General features: G+C 40.1%; 1 protein-coding gene across 2 annotated transcripts in view; it reads right to left on the bottom strand.

Moving 5' to 3' along the window:
- Positions 1 to 4,451: 4,451 nt before the first annotated feature.
- The window catches only part of CRLF1 (cytokine receptor like factor 1), a 219,814-nt gene continuing 204,817 nt past the window's right edge, over positions 4,452 to 19,448 (bottom strand). For both annotated transcript variants that reach the window (XM_082243854.1, XM_082243853.1), the window contains exon 8: positions 4,452 to 4,805. In XM_082243854.1, the coding sequence (XP_082099980.1) occupies positions 4,792 to 4,805 (14 nt within the window). In that variant the 3' untranslated portion in view covers positions 4,452 to 4,791. The remainder of the gene's footprint in view (positions 4,806 to 19,448) is intronic.

Raw genomic sequence — 19,448 nt, 5'->3', positions numbered from 1 at the left:
CTCATTTCTTCTAAACCTGTCAGACTGTGTGCTTTGACTAATGGTCTGATCATGAATTCTAGGGGGGACCCCACACTGTTTTTTTTTTTCTGTGTAAGGTTCCACTTAAATGGCCTTTAGAGTCTGAGGTCTAGGATGCACTGAAACAAAAGTGACATTTAGGGGAAAGGCAATTTCAATTGTGGTAATTGATGTTGTCTGTTTTTTTTTTTTTTTAAGAACCGGACAAAATTCACTCCATAGGTGGCCCTGCTGGCTGTCTCCTGCCCAACATTCTTGGATTGGAAAATTGAAGAAGCCAGGTGGAAAATTATTGGCTGAACAGCACCTGCATACAATCAGGTGCAGTCAATGATTGGGCATATTGACAGATAACAGTGCTGGCTGTTAGAATACAATATCAACAGCTGAAGATTTATCTATCCACCATATTTAGCAAGGATGGAGAAATCTGTTCATGTTTTTTTTTTTTTTTTCATTTATCGTACAGGCTAGACATGAATAAAAAAAATATGTGGCCAACTTTCAAGTGGATAGCATGGGGATATATGAAAGGTTTTAAGGCTGTCTGAGTGTTAGAAAGATTTTCCCGTACTCACTGTCCCAAGAACAACCTTTTTACCGGACAGAAAGTGAAGGAGACTTTTTTACTGCAACACAGACAGACTTTTTTTTTTTTTTTGTAGGAGAATGATAGAACAGTCTGTTTCTGTTTCTATTGGGGCATTTGCTTCACTTCCTTTCTGGTGAAAAGATTGTCCCTGGGGCAATGAGTAAGGGATAATCATTCTAATAGAGCCTTGGACTGCAGTAAAACTTGAGAAGGGTTCAATTCTTCCCCATTTTATCTCAAGCTACAAAAAATGGCTATAGATAAACTGTAATGGTGAAAGAGGTCATGTCTCTGCTCTGTCCTCCTGTCAGCATGATCTACAGTATATTGGCACAATTACATACTGAATGGCTTATAACCCCCCCCCCCTTTCCAAGTCTGAGTTTCATTGCACAGTGGAGAACAAAAGGCTGTTATCAAGTCGAATTTAAGTACTCAAAATACATTCAGTTCATTTTAATAGACACACAAAACTGCTCTGTGTTTTTGTAAATCTGTCTGGAGCTCAGATTTTTTAAAAAGCATTAAAACAAATGTAATAATCATTCTCAAACTTAAACATTTGTACTGTTTTGTCTTACTTTAGCCTTTGCTACTAATGCTAGTCGATCCTAATGTCTGATGTTGCTTCGAGCCAGGATGAAGGAAAAAATAAAGTGACAAATACATGATTCCATTTGGAAACCAGGCATCTTACACACCTGAAGTTAATCACTCTGTTGCCATAGAAGTACAAGCAAACCATGAAGACATAAATTATGATTATTAATAAAATGGGTAGAACTTGCCTGAAGGAGGGGTGATCTTGATTACAGCAATTAACACAGCTCGTGCTAGGAAGGCGTGTTTCATGATGACAGGCTGTTCAGACTTCATTATTCACCTAGAAGGAGCTGCCGTTCTGTGTAATCATCTCCTTTTGGCTCCAGCAGAAAGGGGAACCAAGCTCTGAGGAACTTCAAGGGCAGAGTTTTCAAACCTGTTGCTTCCGACTTAAAAAAAAGCACACCTACAGGTTTCTTCCACTCTAAATTATTATGTGTAATAGCAATAAATGGCTTCAATCGCTACAGAAAGCCTGATATTTATAAGGTGAGAACTTGCATAAGAACATACCACCTCAACAGGGTTTTCTAGGAATTATGATTATGGAAATATGTAAAAGGATAGCTGCTGTATCTATAATAGAAACCTAAACACATAATAATTAATATATTGGCAGCTGTTCTTTGGAAATTAATACCAGTAGATAATTGTTATGGCTTTTCCACATATGTGAGTCATAGCTAAGCAAGAGTTTCCCTGTACGTCAGCCAGCCTTTTCTTTTGTTGTCTGTTGGATGCCAACAAGGGATATCTGAATCAAACTGACTTGTTTTTAGCAACATAACATCATGGAGAGATCCACGATACACATGTTACTCAACAGGACCGCTGGATGCCAAAAACAAGGTACTCCTACTTTGAAGGCTTGATTGCTTTTAAATCAATAACTGTCATTATGTAATTATGGTTATGATTAGTAATAGTTAGTAATTAATGTCATGATCTTGCATGCATTTCCCCTTCACGTGCAACAGATGAAGCCCATGTAAAAGCATATTCATTTAGTCATAACAATATATTTTTCTGGTATAGAACAGCCAAAAGAAATAGTTTGGTTTAAAGCATTTGATTTGAGATTTTTATACTATGGAGTAAAATGATAAATACCAGGGCTTTTTTTTCTCAGAAAATAGGTGCAGGAACTCAACCACGACCCCCCCAAAATTCCCTCCCCCCGACACATACACCTTCCAAACTGCATCAAATAGTGGGTATGGTCAAATTTCAATAACAGTGGGTGGGTCTTAACCACTTAAGCCCCAGAGGATTTGGCTGCTAAACGACCAGGGGGTATTTTGCGATTCGGCACTGCGTGACTTTAACGGACAATTGCGCGGTCGTGCGACGCTGTACCTAAACGAATTTGACGTCCTTTTTTTCCCACAAACAGAGCTTTCTTTTGGTGGTATTTGATCACCTGTGCGCTTTTTACTTTTTTCGCTATAAACAAAAAAAGAGCGTAAATTTTGCAAAAATAACAATATTTTTCACATTTTTTTATATGAAATTCCCCAAAAAAAAATGTAAAAATCAAAATTTTTTAACATTTTCGGCCAATTTGTTTTATCCTACCTATGTTTGGTAAAAAAAAATCGCAAAAAGCGTATTTTTATTGGTTTGCGCAAAAGTTATCGCGTTTACTAACAAAGGGAAAGATTTTTGTCATTTTTGTTGTTTTTTTTTTTAACGCGTAATGGCGGCGATCTGCGATTTTTTTTGCGGTACTGCGACATTGGGGCGGACAGATCGGACCCTTGACTGACATTTTTGACACTTTTGGGGTTACCAGTGACATTTCTACAGTAATCAGTGCTATATATATGCACTGTTACTGTAAAAATACACTGGTAGTGAAGGGGTTAACTTTATTTGGGAGGGAGGGGCTGTGTGTGTCCCTAGGGGCGTGCTTTCTACTGTGATTGGCTGTGGCTTGAGCTGTAAGGACACTGATCAACGGTTCTACATAGTAGAACTGAATGATCAGTGTTTTTACACCAAGGAGAATGACAGGTGGCTTGTTTACACAAGCCGCCTGACTTTCTCCCTCTCCCCCGACGATCGCCGAGTGACCGGCGGACATCGGGTCCACCAGTCACACACGCGGGGGGGTTCGTGACCGCGTGGGAGCGGGAGCGCGCCTCCGCGGGCGCGCGCTCGCTCCCCAGACCCTCCCAGGCTAGTGACATTAATTAACGTCACTCTGTCTGGCCGAGGCTGACCGCCGCAGTAAATTTACTTGCGGCGGTCGGCAAGCTGATAAAGTGGCATTAAATTCCAGGAGTGCAGAGTTTGGTGGGGTTTACCCAGAGTGCAGAGTTTAGGGGTTCTCCATGTGCAGACTTCGGGAGTGCACTACACACAGAGCGCAGATTTCAGGGGTGCGCTACACATAGAGTGCAGAGCTCAGCCTTCTTCCACAGCTGCTTACCTATGCATCCCCCATCCACATCTCAATTTCACCCATCTTCTTCTCTAGTACCTCTCCGCACACTGTGGGTGGCTCTGCCTCTCTTGCTTCCAGGGAGATCATCCAGTAGCGTCCGCATTCCCACTGCACCCTGGGCACCTGCATCTCCCTTGTCTTCATGCTGCACTCAGTGGGAGCCACTCAGGAGATCAGATCTATGGAAGCCATTGCGAGACAAGCTTTCACTTGTAAATACAGAAGCCAGACCCCTGTGTTTACAAGTGATAGTGGTGAGCAGGGAGCGAGGGCCTGAGCCAAAGGTGGTGGAACTGAGTTCCACCAAGTTCCAGCTGAAAAAAAGCCCTGATAAATACAATCAATAAAGTATCACAATATGCACATAAGCAAACCTAGAAAAATAAGTTAAAAAAGTGTCTCCTAATTGGGAACATTTACCCTGACTTTCTGCCCCACGTAATACCAATTACTGTATAGGAAGTGAGGGCAATTCTCCCCATAGCAACACAGACATCATGAAAAATCTGTAACGCTTATGAATTGTATCAAAGACAAAACAAGTTCAAGCTGAAGTTCGACTTTAGTTAAAGTAATCCAGGCATATCAAGTTGAGAAATTAAAAATAGACACCTTCATCTTAGTTTAGACAAAATATCATTTTAATTTTTGTTGACATTTGGATTCATAAAAAAAAAAAAAATAATAATTATAATAATAATAAAATAAAAACAGATAAAAAGAAAATGTAACCATTCAAAATAAAATCATAAAAAAGTAAAATTCTGTGAGCAGTAAAAACATAGCCAACATTTACAAAATTTAAATAAGCATTAAAATAGTTTTCCAAGTTAAAGCATTCAAAACACACAGTTCTGTAAAAGACAGTCTTTTGCAAGACTATTTGGTCACCTTTAAACCATGGTACCTGGAGGGGAAGGCGATGAACGCTGATATGAAAAACACATAACTTCATCTCTGTTGGACTCTTTTTCCTTGGGACAGCAAATCTCACCATCATGATCTCAAAAGTCGAACTTAAAAGTCTTCTTCAGAGCGATGCTCAAGTTTTGCTGATGTTTTATATAAAGTCCTCAGCTCCGCTTCTTTTGTGTCCTCCTGCCCGGCTAAAATAAGATGCTATAACTTATCACCTGGTAGAACCTGAAAGTATAGAAAACATCTTCAAGGCACTTTTTCTTTTTTAAATGTGAAAATGTTTTTATGGTGGTTATTTTGGTACAGTATTTGGATGGTCAGCATCCTATTCTTGTTATATTAAAAGCTTACAAATTTAATTTAGATTAAGTTGAATATAATTTAGATTAAATTGAATCTAATTACATACAATCTTAAAATTTTAAAGACTGTGAGCTACTTAGCTTTGTAGCATGGAAACTTCACTGTACACCGTTGTATGGTTGTCCTAATCTATCTAAAATTAGAATGCACATTCCTTATTTTATTTTTTTTTTTAATTCATTATTTTGCTCTAGAGGAGAGCAGATTAGCACAATAGCATATATCACATTTGACATATGAATATACAGAATGTGGTTTATGCTGCTGTGTAGCAATATCTTCTTTGTGTATTACAAGGACACTGAACATCGATTACTAGTTTATGTGCAATTCTTAAGCAGAATGCTCATGGTTCTTTCAAGTTTTACTCTCTGTTTGCTCCAGATTTTTTAATTTTCAAAAAGAACAAAAAAAAAAAAAATGAAATCTAAGATCATGGGGTGGGGGACATGGGAAAAGACTGGACAGATTATATTGGGGGTGAATCCCCAGTAAAAGCCTGGCCCCTGTCTGCCCAGGGGCAAAAAACTTGACCAATGTATTTGTAAAAGAAGAAAAGATTATCCCTTATAAAGGGCATTCCCATAATTCTAAATAGTTTTAATATACATTTCTGTAAACTTGTATCATGTAACATTACGTGAAACAGAAGAACCATTCGAAGAGAAGTGCAGCATTCAAAAAAACAAACTTTCATACTCACCTATGTAGATGCCGCATCGATCCGATGCTACACCTGCCTTCCGCTACCTCTACACCGAGAACTGAGCAATCAAAGACTGCTAATCTCTGATTCTCAGGTCTGTCAGCCACTGCTCTGTGCTCTACCCCATCCAGTGCTCACTAGAGCATCGGACTGTGGAGGGGGCAGGGGTGGCTGGCTCAGGCTCTTAGCAGCACGATGAGAGGCTAAACCAGCTGCTGGTCCAGGCTTTTGGGCAGATCCCAACAATATTGTTTGGATCCCTGCAGAGCCTGGAGCAGTTTTGTGATGTCAGCTGACTGCAAGCTTTAGCCCTCTGTCAGATGAATTTGGATCACAGGAGTGCAGGACTAAGTGCCCTCCTGTGACCTACAGAAAAAGCATTGCCAAAAAAAAAGCTTTGGCCATACTTCTTGAAAACACTGTTCATCAAAAAGCTTTTAACCACTTCAATACAGGGCACTTTTCCCCCTTCCCGCCCAGGCCAATTTTCATCTTTTAGCGCTGTTTCATTTTGAATTGCGCGGTCATGCAACACTAACTAAACCAAATTTATGTCATTTTTTCCCCACAAATAGAGCTTTCTTTTGGGGTGGTATTTGATCACCGCAAGGTTTTTTCTTTTTTGCTACACAAATAAAAAAAGACCGAAAAGTTTGAAAAAAAAAAGTTTTTTTTGTTTATGTTATAAAGTTTTGGAAATAGATATGTTTTTTCTTGCACTGATGAGGCCGCACTGACAGGCACTAATGAGGAGGCACTGATGGGATGGCACTGATGGGATGGCACTAATATGCAGCACTGATGGGCACTGATAGGCGGCACTGATGTGCAGCACTGATATGTGGCACTGATATGCAGCATTGGTGGGCACTGATAGGTGGCACTGATGGGCACTGATAGGTGGCACTGATGGGCACTGATAAGCGGCACTGATGGGCACTGATAAGCGGCACTGGTGGGCAATAATGGGCACTGGTGGGCGGCACTGATAGATGGCAATGATGGGCACTGGTGGGCAGCACTGATGGGGAGGGCACTGGCGGGCAGCACTGATGGGAAGGGCACTGGCGAGCTCCCTGAGCCCTGACTGCAATCCCTGGTGGCCATAGTGGGCATCCCTGGGGTCATGGGTGGGCATCCCTGTGGTCATATGTAGGCATCCCTGGTGGCTCTAGTGTCACCCTCCCAAGGGTCTGCACTGGTAATCAATGCTCTGATTACCAGCACAGATCCCTCCTCCTGTCAGGAGAGCCGCAGATCGGCTCTCCTCTGCTCATGCCTGTCAGGCACGAACTGAGGAAAGCCGATCAACGTCTCTTCCTATTTACTATGTGACCAGCTGTGATTGGATACAGCTGGTCACATGGTAAAGAGCCTAAATCAATCGCCTATAGGGCGGGCGGGAAGTGGTTAAACAAGGTCAAACACCAAAAAAGGGCTGTATATAAGAAAACAAATGCAAGTGCACTTAACAGCAGCATATCAATTATAAACTGTGATTATTAAAGGCTCAGATTAAATTTTTCTTAAATAACAAACATGTTATACTTATCTGCTCTGCAAGGGCGTCCGCAGGGCCCCCCCCCCCCCCCGGAATCTCAACTTCCCCTTTCAAGTGGTTGTTAAGCCACTTAATACCATCCTGTCTGGTCTGTTTAATAATCCTGTGTGCCTGTGTATGTGTTTTAAAAAAATAAGCCCAGTTTTCAGAGGGCTGAGCGCCGCTCATGTGATCCGTCAGCTCTCTCCTCTCCCCCGTCTGACAGCTGCCTGCAGCGGGTGGGGCTGAGGATTCCTCACTGATGTCAGTCAGCAGGGGAGGAGGAGGGGAGGAGGAGAGGAGGAAAGAGGCGGCGGGTCATGTGAGCAGCGAGTGGTGCTCTGAAAACTTGTAAAGAATGGCTTATTTTTATAAAACACAGACACAGGGGCACACAGGATTTTTAAACAGACTGTAGACAGGATATGAAACGTTAAATGAAACTACAGCAGCAGGAGGGGGAGGGGCAGGCACTGACAGAGGAGCAGACAGGCATGGAGAGAGGACAGAGGAGGAGAGGAGGGCTGCGGATGATGGAGGCACGTAAACTGACCACGGTGTCCAGGCCCAGCAGCCAGGGTATAGTGGGATCAGTTTACAGAGGGGAGGACTCAGCCAGGCAGGATCAGCCAGGTATTTTAGGTGATAGAAGGGGTCAAATTACACAGCAAAGCACTGTGCTGTATAACATGCTTTAAGGGAACAGGATCATTTTTTTTTTTTTTTTTTTAAGGTTAACAAATGCTTTAAAAATAAATACTCAAAATAAGTATAATGACTAAGCTCCTCCCCTTCATGACATTGTTGAAAAGGGACATAGCATGGGTGACCTTAAAATAATGCCCTCCCTGGAAAAAGTTCTGCGGGTGCCCATGCTGCTCTGTGCAGTGGTTTTTCACAGAGCAGCCCCGATCATACTCTTCTCGGGTGCCCCGCTGGAGCTCCTGGCCCCTCCCTCCTGCCGAGTGCCCCCACAGCAAGCAGCTTGCTATGGGGGCACCTGTTTAAATAGAATGATCAAATCATCAAATATTTTTTTCAATAATTTGATATGCTCTCCCTGCTGCTTGCCCATATAGTTAAGTTAAATGACTATGCAGGAATCGTTCCGATTTCCCTACAGTTTAAACTACTTAATAGGCCACCCTATCTAAGATTTGCATGAGCGTGCAGACTTTTTTGTACACTGAGAACATGATCTTTCAACTCATCTAGTGAAGCAAACATTCCTGTTTAGTACAAGTGTTGCAAGTTGAGAAAAGGAGATTTTTGCGCAACCCATATATGTTGCATTAAAGCGGAGTTCCGGCCACAAAATCGACATAGTCGATTTTGGGCCATCTGCTTGCTTCTAGTCACCTGAAAAAGAAATGGATAATTACGATTTTTTTTTTTTTTACTTACCTTATTGCAGAAAAATATACTCTTTGCATTGCATTGCATTACTTTGCATTGATTCCTGGGAGCTGAACGTCATCGCTCCCAGGAATCAATGCGCCTGTACCGGCCCCGCTTGTCACTTCCGGTGCGGCGCCTCATTCCCTGCTAAACAGCTTCTGGGCATGCCCAGAAGCTGTGGAGGGATGACGCGCGCGCACCGGAAGTGACGAGCGGGGCCGGTGCAGGCGCATTCTGGGAGAAGAGGACACGGAAGAGGACGCGCCGGCTTCAGCTGCCCACATCCGAGATGGCAGCGCTGGAGAAGAAATTTTCAAGGTAAGTATTTCTTCTAAAAGGTAAGTGCGAACCGGGACAGATCAGAGGCTATCCATTGTGGAATGTGCTAGCCCTGACTGTCCCGGGGGTATTTTCATTGAAATTTTTTTTTGTGGCTGGAACTCCGCTTTAAGGAACTTATCTGTTAATATTGTGGCTTAAAAAAAAAAAAAAAAGAAAACACATAAACTAATGTAAAAGGCACCATGATTGCCCAGTAAGGTAGGAAATGGCAAATAAAGGAGCAGCTCTAAAAAAAAAAAAAAAAAAACTCAATGCTGTGCTTGCAATACAATTATGGCAGCAAAAGTATGGTTATTTATCAATAAGATAGGCTTCCTGAAGTAGTAGCATATGAAATAGTGTACACATGCTTGTCGCATTCACAGCCTGCAAACCCATAATGAAACATGCACTATGGCTTTTGCACTTTCAGCGTATTTTTACAATTATCTTTAGTAAAATCAGTGTGCACGTAGGCCTCATGCATACAGTACACGGTGTTTGCTTTGCTCCTCTGAAAGCCAGACAGAGCTCCTGGCGAGGAGAAAAGCTGCTTGAAAATTAGACTAATGCCCCAGGCTGTATGCGCGTTTTGGCCACATTCAAGTGCGTTTAGGTACCTCAAGGGTTTGACTGTTAATGAATTCCATTGGCCAGAATTTTAATTTATTCTGACCATTGGAATGCATTAACGCTCAAAATGTTTCTAGTGTTTTGGCTCGATTAGACACATTTACAAACATTTGGGAGCGTTCATTTGTTTTTTTCTGCTACTCAGCTCCTCTCTTAAATGTGCTTTTGATGTTTGTGTTTTCAGCTGTCAACTTTACATACATCTTTAAACCAGCCTTGCACTCTTAGACCAATAGGCCTTGTGCATACTTCTTATTAGGCATCAATGCTTTTGACTTTGTCACACTCATAATTACTTTTACTTTGACGGTCCCCAGACCACCCAGTCCAGCAGACACTCCAGTTAAATTCCTAATTAGCTTAAACTGCTGATGCTGGTAAATCTTCAAATGGTATTTAGAATCCAAGAGTGATTTAGCACAGATGTTCACAGTGCATGCTCATGCCATGCATTCCTTTTGGCAAAACCATTTTTAATGGAAAATTGTTTAAAACTCTATATACAAAGTGTATCAGAATAGGAGCAAAATCAAAATGGGGACAGAAATACCACTGTCTCGTCAACACTAGGCTAAGACCCCAAAGCTTAATCTAGTTATAGAAGTTTACTTATTCTCAAGGAGATATCCCCCTATTTCTGACCCTCCAACCAGAAACTGCTATCCATTTATGAACTTTCATTTTTTCCCATGTCAATGAATTAGCCCATTTCTGTCAAAAAACAAATAGTAAGTTTCCTCAGGAGGTGGATACAAAAGCACATACAGTACTGCAATTATGCATGCTCTCATTTTGGTCCTCCAAAATAGCATGAACTGAAATACAACAGCACTACAAGTTACAAAATGTCCATATCTAGCTTTCGGGACACTAAGTAGGCAATGAAAATGCATGTCTTCTGCAATGAAAATTGCCAACACCACCTACAGTAGATAAATGAAAGATGATGATCAATAAAACCCATCCACTGTATAAACGTACCTTTCTTAGTTGGATTTGCTCTTAGAAGTTTGATTATTTATGGGCCAGTTGGATAAATGCTCAGGGTATAACTGCTTGGGTCTCAGTCTACTTCACCATTGGTTACGGTCTTCTTTGGTGGACTCCCTTGACGTGAACCCCCCCTTTTTTTCCTTTTGTTCCTTACTGGTTTTATTTTTTGGTGCAAAACCCTGATTGCTGTGCCTTACTGTTATTGTGTGACTTCATATTCAGCTGCTCTTTCCTCTCGTTTCCACCACCTCTCTCTTTCTCTTTCTCCTTCCCCTTTTTCTTTTTATTCCCTCCTTCCCTGCTCCCCTTCTCCCTGTATCCCCAAGTTATACACTGCTATTGTTATTCTGCAATACACTGACTTTCTACCATCCTATACATGTACTATTTAATTTGTTATTATTGAACTGTTTCCATTTATTTGACTGGCTATACGCTGTATATGACGACTTATATAACTTAACTGGTTAAGTTTTTTCGTAGGTTTGTCCTACCTGTATGGAATATTCAATAAACCTTTTCCTGTTACACCTAAAGCAAAGGTGCAGTGCTACCCTCCCAACTGGTTTATGAATAATAGTGGAACCCCTCCTATTGTAAATCTTAAATTATATCACAATATACATCATCTTATATGATGTATATGCATAAAACTAAAACCGCGCTTTACAATTTTTCCTACTATGAAACCCAAAGTGATTGGTTTCCAAGTGAAATGTGCAGAAAACACTACAAGGGAATGTGTATCTTCAAATACCAATATATGTGCTATGATGAAACAGTGGTGAAAACCCCTTTAAAAGAGCTTGCACAATCAGATAAATAAATATAGTGAATAATCAGAAAAGTTCATATCAGCATATTAGCAGTCCATATCAGCATGAATTTAGGTGTCCAATCCTGTATCTCCTTGGTGTACACCAACTCCAACGCCATGTGATCTGCCACAATGTAGGAATTTTACTTATTGGATCACCAATATTCAGCGTTCATATCTTGAAACCTCTCCAAATTGAGGCTAGCTGAGCAAGGACGTGGATCTGTACACACGGGCCAAATGTCGGCCAGTTTCTATTGTACCAGATGATTTCGGCCGATATTTGGCTAGTGTGTTCGGGGCAGAGTTCTCAGTTTGGATAGTGGGGGACTGATGGAAAGTTAAGTTTGGGGAGTGCACATCAAAGCTAAGCACCGTACACATGGGCCGAATAGCAGTCAAAATCAGCCAGTACAGTAGAAACTGGATGACATTCGACCCATGTGTACAGGTCCTTGTCCAACAGAAGCCGATCTCATAACTGGCTTCTGTCAAACAAGCATGCTTAAAAACCAGCAGCTGAATGGCATTCGATCAGCTCTCTAAGCTGCAAGTGCTAACATCTGTGTTCTGGCGGGGGGGGGGGGGGTCCCCCTGTCAGAACACAATAGCACAGTGGGAAGATTGCTGTACCAACATTACTTGGCTAGTAGAGACCTCCTCAGTATTTTTTTCGTTCAGCCTGCTGTATTGAACAAAAAAAAAAAATGTACCTTGTGTACCAGGCATTATTTCTGCACAGGTAAAGAACGGATTTGGGTAAAGTTTTTTTTTTTTTATCCAGGTTATATTAAACAGTGAATGCAACTGGTGGAGAATGCTACCTCATGCTGAATATCAGCAAAACATATTTATTTTTTCAATGAAATAGTAGATTACATTTCTCAAGTAGGCATTTGAAATCCTGACTCCTCTGTGTGCTTTCAGAATAAGGAAGAGATTTTTTTTTTATGTACTATGCACTACGTTCATACTATTATTACTTTATTTAAACTATTAGGGTGAAACAGGCGGTGTACCAACAACATGTATACTTACAGAATATGCTTTAGAGGCCCAAAATGAGCACATGCGTGCAGTTTTGAGGAAAATATTTGACAAAGGACAAGGGACTAAGATAAAAAAACATGCAATATGTACATGGTTTGTAAGCATAACATATACTTTAACTGCTGGATGGAGTGAGGTAGAGCTCAAACTTGTATCTGATCTGGAGGTCATGAAGCTATCAAGCTTGCAGAACACTGAGCATCAGTGTGAAACTGGTAATAATACTGTTTAATAAAATGTCACTTCAGTGTTTTTTAAGGATTTTTAATTTTTTTTTAGTAATGATATTAGATTTCTTTCATTCAACACTTTAACTAAAACTTTTGCAGCTCTTGAAAGCTTGTTAATAATTTTTTAAAGTCTGTTTCCTGTTTAAGGAATTAAGATTAATTCCTTTATTGAAATAAGCCAGTCTGGACCAGCTGTGACTTCTATTCCTGGCATTACGTCCTTACACTCCTCCAAAGCTTTCTCCCTGATGCCCGATAAATCCAAATGCGACTTTCTATTGTCAGATGACTCTAGCTGTAAAAGGTTCATGGTATTCGAGTTAACACTTAGAAAGGAGTAACAGTACTTTTTATTGTTGAATAGAGCAAAATACTTCATTTATTCCAGTCATTTAAAAAGCAGGACATGTTCCTGTGTGAAAGATCTTCTAGAGACTATGGACTGTAATTTAGGGTAAAAGTAAATTGCATTTTATTGTTATTAAATAGACATTATAATAACACTACCATACATGAAAGAGATATTTTGATGTTTTGCATATATAAGTATATTTGTATTTGTAAGAAAACATGGATCACATGGAAAAGCGGCTTTCAGTGGGGGCACCGGATAAAGAGGAGGAGCCTAGTGCACCTTCGGGGGATGCCAAAAGAAGAGGACCAGGGCTGCTCTGTGCAAAATGATTTCACAGAGCAGGTAAGTACAGGCATATTTGTTATTTTTATATAAAAAAAAAAAAATAAGGTTTACAACCACTTTAAGGCTTTTTTTCCCTTTGTTTTCACCTGGTGATCTGGCCAGTAACACACCGCCTGTATTAGAGAGTCTCCACTCTAAAATAACGAGTACAGGGGCACCTTTGGACTGCAGCATTGTTAATCTGGGGACAGGGAAGTGTTGGATGAACTAGTAGATTTAGATATTCCTGCTTAATTTTGTGTCGTCTGCAAAAACTGAGATTGAGCTAGTGATCCTGTCCTCAATGCTATTTTTGAATAAATTGAACAAAATTGGTCCCAGGACTGAGCCTTGGGGCACCCCACTTATCACTCCAGACCAGTTTGAGTACGCATTATTTATTACCACCGTTTGGACACGCCCCTTTAACCAGTTTTCTATCCAAGAGCAAACCTTTTGGTCTAAGCCTGCAGACCTTATTTTGTTAATTAAGCATTTGTGGGGGACTGTATCGAATGCTTTCGCAAAATCCAGATACACCACATCCACAGGTCTCCCCCTATCTAGCTCATAGCTCACTTCCTCATAGAATGTTAACAGATTGGTCTGACAAGAACATCCTTTTGTATACCCATGCTGATTACTGATGAGTGCTGATGATACTGTTGCCTTTACCAAATTCTTGGATATACAATAGTCCCTTATCATCCCTTCCAGTAATTTACATACTACTGACGTCAGGCTGAGCGGCCTATAATTGCCCAGGATATGCCTCTGCCCTTTTTTGAATATTGGTATCACTTTAGTGTTCCTCCAGTCACCTGGTACAGTTATTGTTATCAAACCTTTTCATGATTTCAACCTCTGTTAGCCATAGCGGCATGTCATGTGAAGTACTGCTAACTATACAGTCATGGTCTGTATACCCCTCCTTTTCCTTTGTAAAGACTGGGAGAAGAAAGCATTTAGCACAGTTGCCTTCTTTGTGTCCTCTGTAACCATCCTCCCATCATTGTTAATTATGTGTGCAACATGCTCTGACCTCATTTTTTTTCCTATTGATATTTTTAAAGAATTTCTTAGGGTTCCTTTTACTTTCCTCAGCTATATGTCTCTCAGAGTCGATTTTAGTCTTCTTGATTTCGTATTTACATTTCTTATTCGATTCCTTGTATTGGTGGAAAGCCGATAAAGTCCCCTCCGATTTATATCTCTTAAAGGCCATTTTTTTCCCTAATACGTTTTTTTACATTACGGTTTAGCCACCCTGGTTTAGCCTTGGCTCTTCTAAATGTGTTTCCCATACTAATGCACTGTGAGATGCTTTTGTCTAATATGTTCTTAAAGCATTCCCATTTTTCCTCCGTGGTCAGTGTCCCTAGGGTTTGGTCCCAGTTTATTTTCTCTATCATTGAGCACAGTTTGGGAAAGTTTGCCCTTCTGAAGTATCTGTCCTGTAAGATATTCATGAAGAGAAGGGCCTTTATTGAGTGTGCAGTCCCCTCTTCCCAGTCAATGTCAGGATAATTGAAGTCCCCCAATATGATGACTGGCCCCAGCTTTGCCGCATTACCCAACAATGATAGAAATTCCAGCTCAACCTCCTCCCTTTGGTTGGGCGGCCTGTAACATACCCTCACTATTACTTTCCCCTTTACTTCTTCCCTATTGAGTTCTACCTACACAGATTCTAACTCCGTACTCATCCCTTCCATAATTTCACTCCTCTCTACCACCCTTACATTATTTTTGACATAGAGACATACCCCTCCCCCTCTTTTTCCTTCCCTGTCCTTTCTGATACACAGAGTACCCTTGGATATTGGCCAGTCAGTCGTGTGAGGGGTCGAACCAAGTTTCTGTTATTCCCACAAGGTCTAAGTCCTCCTCATGTATTTGCAGTTCAAACTCATCCATTTTATTAGCTAGGCTCCTGGCATTTTCATATAACCCTCTTAGTTTTGTAGAAGTGAATAGAGAATTGTACTTAAGTTTATTCCTGTTTGGTCTGAGGTTTGTCCACACAGACCCCCCAGCGGTTGTCGCTACGGTTCTACTGTCGCTGCTGACCCCAATAGTGCAGTAATTGATGCAAAATTATGATGCAGTAATTAATGCAAAAGGAGCCCTGACCAAATATTGAGTGCATACTATACTGTACATGGACATACTTTTCAGTAAGCCAAGATTTCTGTATAAAAAAATCCCTTTTTTTTTATCCGTTTTATCTATTGTTCTAATTTTCTGAGATACCGAATTTTGGGTTTTCACTAGCTGTAAGCCATAATCATCAAAAATAAAAGAAAGAAATGCTTTAAATATATCACCCTGTGTAACGCATCTATACAAAATATATGAGTTTCACTTTTTGAATAGAAATACTGAAATAAATTAACTTTTTGATGATATTTTACTTTTAAAAGATGCACCTGTAGAGACTTCAATGTATCCTGATGAAGAAAAAAATACTTTCAACACATACTATGTAAATGTGTTAGAGGAGCATATTTTCATAAAGTAGTGAAATTGCTGACTTTCTTTCAGTGCTGCATTTTAAAACACAAACATGAAGCTTAGGCAGTGCCAGTGTGCAAACAATGGGGGAATGAAAACTAGGCGGGAGCCCTCCTGGGAAAAGCAAATAAAAATGTCAATAAGGTGACTGGCTGGGTCAACCATACTGTATGACCTGTACCATGCAATTGCACTACTTTAATTGACTGCATCAAGGAGTAGAATTGATACACCGTTTTCCAGTTTGCTTGTTTCTGAAGTCGATAAACCGCTTTGTACTCACTGGCTTTATCAATTATCTAAACATACATATATACCATATAAGGTAAAAGGGTTCTCATGAATACAGAGAAAATTGATCTTTACATTTCTCCAGGTTTTGTAATCCCTGGATTACGTTCTGGAATTTAGAGACTTCGAAGAAGGGAAGGGAAGAAATCTCTAACACTGTGTCCATGTTTTAGTGGAGACCAGCAGGATGTGTGCAGGTGTGCCAAGCCTTTATAATCAAGGGGCTGTCTGCAGTTCATATATATATATATATATATATGTATATGTATATATATATATACACACACGCACACATACAAATAGTATATTTTCACCTTTTATGTTTCCTTTTTTTTTCCCTGACTCAACATGTCTTACCCATCTGTGTCTTACAGTACTCCACACTGGAGTCTGTTTTATTCCCCCATTTCCACTCTCTCCATCTACTTGATACATTTAGCAGTGGATTCCCGGGTGGTGTTAAGCAAGTGTGACATGGTTAGTAAGTTAGCCATATGAAATAAGACATGCCATTAATCACAGGAAATAATTGTCCTTGGAGTCCACTGAAAAATATCAAGTATTCCTAAATAATGTAGTAATGTACTGAGAGTTTCATAGTGGAAATGCATAATACAGAAAACACATGATTGGAGTAGATTTACCTCTCTTAATTACAATTAAGGCTAGGGGCCACTTTCTTACTTTTGTAACTGTCATCTGCAACTAGATCCTTTTCAGATAGATTTGTTTTAAAAGAACGGGTTCACTGAACTCTGTTATAACATTTAATATGACTTCACCAGAGACATATAAACACATTAGATATTGAGCAGAGAACGGCTTGTAAAATGCTGTATACATTTTCTACTTTTAAGCACTTTTTTACAGGAATGAAAGGTTTAGAAAATGTATTATATTTTAAGAAGGCAGATATGGTAACCTCTGCAAATTAAAACTATCTTGTAGTAGGAAACAGCATGTTGCAGTTTTAATTTGTATAGTTTTTAAGTCTTATGTACTATTAAAAGAGAAGTGTGGGAATTAGAAAAAAAAAAAAAACAATTATACTCACCTAGGTCATCTGTCTCCCACCACCTCTAAGACCAAGAACTGGATGATCAAAAACCCCTGATAGCTCAGTTCTTGATCTTTAGTGAGCAGAGAGCCAGCGACTGTCAGTCACTGGCTCTCTGCTCTTCCCCTCCAGTGCTCACTAGAGCAATGGGCAGTGGAGGGGTGGTAGCAGTTGGCTTAGTCTCCACACGGCTTGCTAAGAGGCTGAGCCAGCTGCTGGTCAATGCATGGAGTGGATCCCAACAATAAAGTTGGGATCCCTCCAGAGTCTGGACTGGCTGAGTGATGTCAGCCGAAGGCGGACTTTAGCCCGCTGTCGGCTGAAAATGGTCACAGGGGCACAGAATAGTGATATCTGGTCCAGAGGCCCATGAATATAAGAATATTTAAAATCTGGCTACTATCAGCAGGACTGAAAAATAATCATGTCATATCTAGGAGTAAGCTACAGAAGACCCTGCATCATGAATAAATGTGACTAGTATATTTCAGAGCAAACCAGAAAGTCTTAGAGACTTAACTGGCTGTACAGCGAATACATTTTCACACCCCACAAAATTAATGCAGAAAGTTGCCTTTCTGATTTTATTTTTTTAGTAGAAAAAACTGAGAACATTGTAGTTCCAGTTCCATTTATTTCTATAAATCCTGAGAACTAAGTTTGACAAAAAAAAGAATTAGTGATAGTGCTACAACAATTCTATTAAACTGCACATATCCACTTTGAGTGTATTCACAAAACAAGAATTCCAAATATGGGGGAAGGAAATTGTTCCTTTAAATTCCATACCAAACTTTGTTTTCATAGCAACAACGTGGGATGGCACCTTTAACCACTGAAAGGGACATTATATAAATAGGAGTTATTGTGTAACTGCCTAACATACCAGTAACTCAAGTCTTTATGGTCTTATAAAAGCAGGTATATTATAGGGTATTCACCTCTGAGAAGGCCTTGTGGTTTATAGGCAGCAATTAAGGCATGGTATGTATCAGAAATCTGAAAGCAAAATATACAAGACATTTTTAAAAGGTGAAATAGCTCTCCCACAACCATAAACGGCACTTCTCACCAGCAATAACTTAGTGAATTTGGCATAACATCAGGTTCCCACAGCAACTAACATAGGTACATGCATTGGCTTTCTAAATATGACATTTTATTTCACGTCATAAAAAGATATAACGCTTTAGGTTTTATTCAGAGTATACATGTCCCAGATCAGTCACTAAAGCATCATATTTCACAATTCGATGCCTTTAAGTCTAAGCTGATTTGGAAATAAAGTAGCTGATAGGGAAAACCCTTGCTTGTGGTCTATTAAAATGATTGTAATATTATACTTGGGTTTTATCATATACAGTATGTGTCATTTTTTTCAATTATTAAAATATTGTATTTAAAATGTTGTATAATGCGTAAATACATTATAAACGAATGGCTAATTTAAAATGAATGACTGTTTTAAAATGTATCAGAAATTTGAGAATAAATGAAAGCTTGTTCTGTCCAAGTGTCAGAATAAAAATCTTCCAAATAAATGATGATCACATAAAAATACACGGCAGTTGACAATTTGTGATGTTTTTCTGTATTTATGATGTAATCTAGGTTTCATGACACACCAAACTCACAAAAAAAACTAAACTGTTTCACTGAAATTGCACCAATTAAGAAACAATTCCATGCTTTGTCCATGAATGCTGCTAATATGCCCATTCTCCCTCCTCCTCAAGGGCACAGAGCAGAAACTTGCTATCAGAAAGTGCAAATGCTCCCTTTGCCTTGCCTCAAGGGCCCAGAGCAAGCACTTTCCTTCCTAGTGCTGCTAATGTCCCCTTTTCTTCCTCATCAATGGCAAAGAGCAGCCACTTACCTGCAAGTTCTGCTAATATATCATTATTTTACCCCCCTTCTGCAAGTGCTTCAAATGCCCCCCTTTCCCACTTCCATTTTTCACCTCCTCCTCAGGGGCAACAAGGAGCCAGTTTCCTGAAAGTGTTGATAATAAGCCCCTTTCCTACACCTCCTCAAGGGTGGAGAGCAAACATTTGCATGCAGATGATGCTATTACACCTTTATCCTTAATTCCTCCTTATGAGTGCAGAGCAGCCACTTGCTTGCAAGTGCTGATAGTGTGCAATTTTCCTTCTTCTCCTCTCCAAGTTCCTTTCTAGTCTTGCTCATGTTCTCTTTCTCCTCCCTATCAAGGGTGCAGAGCAGCCACTTGCCTGCAAATGCTGCTAATGTACTCTTTTCCACTTTGTCTGCAACAT

This window comes from Pelophylax lessonae (assembly GCF_965119305.1).
Source record: "Pelophylax lessonae genome assembly, chromosome: 1".
NCBI lineage: Eukaryota > Metazoa > Chordata > Amphibia > Anura > Ranidae > Pelophylax > Pelophylax lessonae.
Note: the sequence above shows the minus strand (reverse complement) of the source record. Positions and strands in the feature narration are given on the sequence as shown.